This window comes from Sinocyclocheilus anshuiensis, unplaced genomic scaffold (assembly GCF_001515605.1).
Source record: "Sinocyclocheilus anshuiensis isolate Anshui unplaced genomic scaffold, SAMN03320099.WGS_v1.1 scaffold1177, whole genome shotgun sequence".
In the NCBI taxonomy this organism is placed as follows: domain Eukaryota; kingdom Metazoa; phylum Chordata; class Actinopteri; order Cypriniformes; family Cyprinidae; genus Sinocyclocheilus; species Sinocyclocheilus anshuiensis.
In genome coordinates, this window is record NW_015554138.1 from 222,806 (window position 1) to 230,963 (window position 8,158).

The 8,158-nt window shown below is 35.5% G+C and overlaps 1 protein-coding gene across 1 annotated transcript in view; it reads right to left on the reverse strand.

The window, feature by feature from the left end:
* Positions 1-2,998: 2,998 nt before the first annotated feature.
* Positions 2,999-8,158, reverse strand: part of LOC107670424 (zinc finger and BTB domain-containing protein 47-like) — a 25,657-nt gene continuing 20,497 nt past the window's right edge. Inside the window, exons 4-7 of the mRNA XM_016463028.1 lie at positions 7,123-7,270; positions 5,187-5,302; positions 4,302-4,446; positions 2,999-3,605 (exon numbers count right to left, since the gene is read on the reverse strand). Of these exons, the coding sequence (XP_016318514.1) occupies positions 3,202-3,605; positions 4,302-4,446; positions 5,187-5,302; positions 7,123-7,270 (813 nt within the window). The 3' untranslated portion in view covers positions 2,999-3,201. The remainder of the gene's footprint in view (positions 3,606-4,301; positions 4,447-5,186; positions 5,303-7,122; positions 7,271-8,158) is intronic.

Genomic DNA, 8,158 nt, shown 5'->3' on the forward strand with positions numbered 1-8,158 from the left:
TATAGTGCCTCTACATTGAGCTGGTTATGACCGACAAACTGACTTTCAGTTAGAGATGAATATATCGATCAATGCAGAATACGGACAATTACTGTGGGTCTTATTGCTTAAAAAATTACTATGTTATGTCAGTTCAATCAGCTCTGCTTTTTAATAATGATTCTAGAACTTCCACAATTACATTCCAACCTTAAAGGGATACTGTAGCCAAAAATTAAAATTCTGTCATCATTTACTTATGCAGCAACTTAAACATTCTGCTATTAATTATGGAAGCCTGTTTCCACCACAGAATAAAAGGATAAAAAAGGTTATTGCTCTTTAACTGCTTTTTATTCCATGGCAGAAATGCTCTTCCATAATTAATAGCAGTTTGTGAAGAAATAAATTAATATGAGTTTCAAATGATATGAGGATAAGTAAATGGTAACAGAATTTACATTTTGGTGAACTATCCCTTTAATTGACCATTCTACCGGGACGTTCAAAAACTTCTTAAAGAAACGCATACCATTTAAAAACACTTGCCATAACCTGCATTAAGCTGAGTTTTCTTAACCTAGGAACATGACTGATGTACTGAGAACAATGTAAGGTAAGATTTAAGATGTAAGGTCAAATTTAGAGCTTATTCCTCATATATAAGCTTATTTCCATCTTGCAAGTTCTTTCATGAATGCTGACATCCACATCTCATCACATTCATTTGACTCTATAAAGAATGTAAACAAAGAAAACTGATTAAACAAAAACTGACAGGAAACATAGAATTTATTTACAGACTATGTATATTTATACATATCATATATATGTGTGTGTATGTATGTATATATATATATATATATATATATATATTTAAATATATATATATTGGATAATACAGTACCTATTATAGTACTACATTTTACTGCTCCTAGAGTTGTTAGAGAGTTTTCTTTAACTATATTTTGCCTATATAATCCTCTGACATTGGGTAAGGATTTTTTTCTTTTCTTTTTTTTTTACAAATTTTCTATAAACTCTTTTTATATTCTATGTGGCCTCTTAACAGGACCATCTTACAGTGTATATGAGTCCCAAAAGGCCAGTCTAATAGTTTGCTACATAATTACATTTTTAGGGCACAAAACAAAAACATGATTTTCATCATTTAGCTAATCAATTTTCCACAAGTAACCATTTTCCACAAGTTATTCAGGCCGACTGTCATTCAAAACCATCATAAAATAGTGTAAAGTGGAAAAAATAAGTGAAAGCATTAATGATGACTGATAAAAAAAAAAAGCTGATAAACCTGCTCGATGTACTAAAAAGCATTTCAGACATTCAACACAAAAATATTTTTGAACCAAACACACCCTGGTGTTCATCCAGAATTGATATAGCCTCCGTGCAAATAAAAAACACTCCTTTTCACACTCATTTCTTCACAAGTGGTTTAGGCCTTTCAGATTTTGCCATTACACATATGGCCAACACTGAGAGTAAAGTGCTCTGGAAATTTTTAAATAATACAGAGAGAATGGAAAAAAAGTGAAACATCCTTCTTTGGGATTTTCTGAAAATAAGAAGTTTCTTTAAAAAGCAGTTCACAAAAAAATTTAAATTTGCAAAACATTTACACAGCCACAGGCCATCCAGGAAGCAAATGAGTTTGTTTCTTCATCTGAACAGATTTGAAGAAATTTTGCATTTCGTCCCTCGCTCACCAGTGGATCCTCTGCAGTGAATGGGTGCTGTCAGAATGAGACTCCAAACAGCTGATAAAAATGTCTTGTAAAGCGAAAAGCTGCATAGTTGTAAGAAACAAATTCATCAAGAGATTTTTTTAACTTCAAATAGTTTTTGTCTGGCTAAAATATGAGTCCTCTATGCTTAATATTAATGTCTCCAGCGAAAACGCCATCTCACCTGAATCAGGAGAGAAATATGCACAGATCAAGTTAAAACAGTCCAAAAGAGGTCTAAACAAATATGTTGTTGGATTTAGTGTGTGAGGACAACAGGGGATGGGCTTTTTCACTGGGGGAAGTATTATTATGGATTATGGACTGGTATTTTGGCCAGAAGCAACAATTTAAAAGTTAAAAAGCTTTAATGATGGATTTCTTTTTTACAAACACACAGTTTTCACTTCAGAGGGCGTTAACTAATGGACTGCAATCATGTGGATAACTTGTGGATTACTGTGATGTTTTTAACCAGCTGTTTGGATTGATGGCACCCATTCACTGCAGAGAACCCACTGGTGAGCAAGTGATGTAAAGCTACATTTCTCCAAAACCAAATCATCTACATCTTGGATGGCCTGATTGTGAGTAAATTCTCAGCAAATTTTCATTTTTGGGTGAAGTACTCCTTTAAGCAAGCATCAAACATTGATTATTCTCAAGTGCCTCTGCTACATATAACCTTTGACACAAACCATTCGTCCCACCTGTGCCCTGCACAGACGCTTCAAAAAACAAACCTCTGCAAACATGCAGAAGAACAAAGGTGGCAAAACTTTAAACTTTCAGGATACGAAGAAGACAGGACAATATAAATACATCTACGATTAAAAATAAGGTGCTGGAGTGATTATACATTTCATATTCAGTAAGAACATATAAGCTATCAGGATTTGGTTACTGCAATACATCTGGATTTGGTTATGGCAGAGGGACACAGCTGCTACATGTTTATTGGCTGAAGAGCTGCTCTGAAACTTCGCAATGCTCATGTCCCACAGCGCCCTCTGCTGTGAGTTCAGTGCGTATCTATATTTCATACGGCAGCTAATGAGAACCTCAACCTGTTAGACTAAACTGGCAAAGCGTTAAAGTCTATGGCAAGAGCATGTGAAATGTGGAAATGCGATACTAAATGCTAATCCTGTAGCTCACAAAAAAATGCATTAAACAACAACAAAAATAATGAGAACATTTGTTTTCTTTCTGTAATACGAGAAGCTTATTTGAACAGTATATAAAATATCTCTATGAGAATAAGATAAGTGAAACTTTGCAGTTTGAAAGGAATATTCAGTGTCACACACTGTTCAAACATCCGCTGGAAGTCTTAGACCTCACTCGGCATGTTTGGAAACTCCTATGAGAGTGATTCACATTGGATGTGAATCAAAAAGCTCATGGGGAGCTACTGCTAGCTTTGGGTGTCAGACAAGAAACAATCCAAATAACTTCAACCTTATATTCAAAACTAGTTGTTACCGGAGTTAACCCTTTCAGTGGAAAACAGGCCCGGGGGAGATGGAAGACCTATAATAGAGTGAACGAAGGGTAACGAGAGCGACTTGACCTGGTGGAGACTGGACGCCTCACCGGGAGGGGTTACAGGGTGGCTGGGTAACTGATTGGCCGGCGTGTCCATATCAGTTGACGTAGGGTCCAGGTCCACAAGGTTGGTGGAATCAGATACCATGGGGTTGCTGACCTGGAAGCACTTCTCCTTATGGGCTTTGAGCATATTGGAGAAGCGGAAACGCTGTCCACAGACGCCACAGGGGTACGGCTTCTCGCCAGTGTGAGTGCGGCGGTGCCGTTTCATGTTGGGCCGGCTCGTGAAGCTCTTTCCACAGATCTCACAGATATATGGTTTCTCTCCTGGAACAGACAGACAGATGGAAGAACTTGGATTGAGAATATATTAATTATTTTTATTTGCTTTTTTTAAAGGGATAGTTCACCCAAAAACAAAAATTCTGTCATTAATCACTCACCCTCATGTCGTTCCAAACCTGTAAGACCTTCATTCATCTTCAGAACACAAATTAAGATAATTTTAATGAAATCCGAGAGCTTTCTGACCCTGCATAGACAGCAATGCAACTGACACATTCAAGGCCCAGAAAGGTAGTAAAGATATCGTTAAAATAGTCCATGTGGCATCAGTGGTTCAACTGTAATGTTGAATGTGTCAGTTGCATTGTTGTCTATACAGAGTCAGAAAGCTCTCAGATTTCATCAAAAATATCTTCATTTGTGTTCTGAAGATGAATGAAGGTCTTACGGGTTTGGAACGACATGAGGGTGAGTAATTAATGACAGAATTTTCACTGTTGGGTGAACTATCCCTTTAAACATTTAATTTTTTTTAATGATATTTAAATTAAATGATTATTTATCATTATTAATTATTATATTAGATTTATTTAAAATAATTAAATATTAACTACAAGTAAATAATATTATAATAATAAATATTGATTATATTTATATGAATTTATTATTATATCCTATTTTTTATAATAAAAATAGTCATATTTTGATTATGATGGGCACCAAAGTGGTGATTCTCACCAGTGTGGGTCTTCATGTGTTCATCGAAGTACTGCTTCATGTTGAAGTCTTTCCCACACCACTGGCACATGAACTGCTTGTGTCCGATATGGATGCTCATATGTGACCTCAGCTGGTATTTGTACTGGAATCTTTCACTGCAGTTCTACAACATGAGCAACAGCATCAGATAATGTAGACTATAATTTACATCTGTGTTCCTCTGCCAAGTCTTGGTACTAAATCTAACTGAATTTGGCATAACAACATTTCACAAAGTTAGAAATGATAAAACAATAAATATTTGACAATTTGGTCACTTTCTAGTCAAATGTTAGTGTAACATGTTCAAAAATATGGGCACAGGAAGATTTTTATTTTCAAAGAAATTATTTTTATTCAGCAAGAATGCATTAAATTGATAGACAGTAAAGTCATTTATAATGTTACAAACGATATCTATTTCAAATAATGTTGTTCTAATCTATTCTTAAAACAAATACTGAAAAATAAATGTATTCTGTTTTCCACACACAAAAAGTTAAGCAGCACAGCAAGCAAATCAGCACATTAGAATGATTTCTGAAGGATCATGTGACACTGAAGACTGGAGTAACGGCTGATAAAATTTCAACTTTGCCATCAGAGGAATAGATTACATTGCTAAATATATAATAGAAAAAATTGGTTATAAATGGCTTAAATTCTAATAATATTTGACAATATTACTGTTTTTACTGTATGTTTGATCAAATAAATGCAGCCTTTGTAAACATAAGAGACTTTTACTCTGATAAGATACTTTTGTGAACGGAAGGCAAACTGACTTTTTCTGAGAAAAAGACACAAAATGCAATACCTGAATCTCTCAGGCCTACAACTGATAATCCGCATGACTGAACTCACCTCACACTTGAAGGGCTTTTCTCCTGAGTGTTGAAGAGAGTGCACTTTAAGAGACATGCTGCGTTTGAAGGATTTCCCACACGTTTCACAAGTGAACGGCATGTCCTTAGTGTGAGCTGCGAGAAAATAACAAACAAAATTCATGTTTTAAAAATTACATCATATTGTTTGCCTCAGAAGGCTTTCATAGTAACAATTAGGTGATAATAAAATGTATTAAAACTTAATTTTACATCTTAATCACATGCCTCAGTGTTAATTTTAAGGATAGCAAGAACGTTAGCTTGACACGGTTTAGTGTATAACAAGACACTACATTATTACTGCACATACTCAGTTGTCAGTGTCAGATGAGTAAGTGTAAATTGTTGCCCTGCGGACAACTGGGTGGGTTCTGGTATAAGGAAGCACTTCTAGATAAGATATTTCCTCTCGGCTCTCAGGGCAGATTAAACAATACAGGCTCTGTCCTCGGCTCAGTCTGTTCTGGATGGTAAAGCAAGGTCACAGCGGCTCTTTTCCACTGCTCAAAACAGAGCTGGGTATTTCACTATTGTGTTGGACCAAGCTCTGGGAAGATCAAGCTTCAGGAGATGAAAGTACCGTACAGTATGAGGGCCAAGGTGCGCTGTATTACATCTGCCTGAAGGTTAATTTACACAACAATATGTCTTTGTGCATATGACAGAGCTGCTGTATTTTGCAGCATTTTGACTGCCACCTAGCTGTGACAGGCGGTGGTATTCTTTGATGTTTAAAGTGGATTCATGAGTTCATTTGTTAATGTAATACAAAATGTGGATGAGGATAAAGTTTAAAGCTGTGGCCTGTTGCCTGCAAAGGAGAGGATTGAGTTGAGACAGTTCATTCATACGGGTTTTGTGAACTAGATAAACTCATTCATCGTAAAGATCCGACTCAAAAGAGTGATTCATTCAGCGAATAATTATTCAAATGTAATTCTCTTTCTCACATAAATCTATGTAAGCCATTTTTGTCATTTAAAATCTTAAAGTAATAATTCATCCAAAAGTAAAAATGTAACTTTAGGCCATCCAAAATGTAGATGAGTTTGTTTTATGAGGCAATTTAATATTGCCTCATTTGTTCACCAATGGATCCTCTGAAGTGAATGGGTGCCGTCAGAATGAGAGTCCAAAAAAACAGCTGATAAAAACATCACAATAATCCACATGAATCCAGCCCATCAATTAACAACTTGTGAAGTGAAAACCTGTGTGTTTGTAATAAACAAATCCATCTTTAAGTTGTTTTGACTTTAAACTGTCGCTTTTGGCCAAAGTCCACAAGTCCATAATAACGCTTCCTCCAGTGAAAAATTCCTCTGTTTTCCTCTCACATCAACATCCACCAACGTATTGGTTTAGAATTTTTGAGACTGTTTGTGCTTGTAAACATTGCTTGATCTGTGCATATGTCTCTCCTGATTCAGAAGAGAAGATTTTCTCACTGGAGAAAGCAATATTATGGTTTGAAGTAAAAAATGTCTTAATATTGAATTTATTACAAACATGCACCTTTTTGTTTCATATGATGTTAATTGTCGGACTGGTGTCGTGTGGATTACTTGTGGATTATTGTGATGTTTTTATCAGCTGTTTGGAATCTCATTCTGACGGCACCCATTCACTGGTCCATTGGTGAGCAAGTGATGTAAGGCTAAATTTATGCAAATCTGTTCTGATGAAGAAACAAACTTATCTACATGTTGGATGACCTGAGGGTGAGTATATTTTCAGCAAAATTTCATTTTGGGGTGAACTATTCCTTTAATCACTTTCACGACACTGAAAAAGAATGTCTAGAATATTCTTCTAAAAAAAAATCCCTTTTTGTGTTACTTCGAGGAGCAAGCCATACATGTTTGGAAAGACATAAAAGTGAGTAAATAATGACAACATGACCCAGTACTCACCAACCATGTGTTTCCGGACATGTGCCATGGTGTAGAACTTCTTTTCACAGATTTCACAAGAGAACTTCTTCTCAGCATATCCGTGGACAATCTTGTTGTGTTCGTGTAAAGACCACAGCTTCTTAAAGGCTTTTCCACAAGTCACGCACTACAAAGATCAAAGGATCCGAATGAACGGCATTAGACTAAACTGCTCTCCCTTTGGTGTCAATGGAAAACACAACAGGATTTTATCATTCTGAGAGAGTACTGAGAAATGCGTAAGCTAAATAAAGAATGAATATTGCAAAGGGCACCTCTAACTTAAAATTAATTTATATCAAATTAAGCACAACAGCACAATTGCCTTAATTACACTGAATTCCCTGTAAGTGCTTTATACAGCAGAGACAAATGAGTGTTGGATGGTTTAGACCTAGTTGGAGTTGGAGTTGGAGTTGGAGGTGGAAATGGCCTGGCAGACCTTCTGTTCTCCACACCCTAACACAGTTTGTGCCTATATATCATCCCAAATCTCTGGTCTATCATTCTGCTCTGCAATATGCACTCATAGCAGAATACCAGAAGAGAATACACATAATCCAACTTTAAACATGGCAAAACGTGCTTTAAGAAGCTAAAGGTCTATACTATTTTTATAAGATGAAAACCGGTGCCCCGACAAATCGACAAGTTTATTATTATTTTCATATTCTGACCACTAACCGATGCATTTTTACATTGACCAGGTCACATTGTTGTCTAAATTAAATAAAAATAAATGAAAATGAATAATTTTAAAGACTACAGGTGAATTTGGATTCAAATTAAAATATGCTAAAAATTACATTTAACAGTGTTTTTTAAGATTAACATGAAGTGAACATTAGATGATGGTCTACAGCTACAAAGAGAGAAAATGGCAAATGAAACATCCAATATTTACAAATATATGCGATATTAACCAATGCTACTAAATTACAAAAATATATACAGGTGCATCTCAATAAATTAGAATGTCGTGGAAAAGTTCATTTATTTCAGTAATTCAACTCAA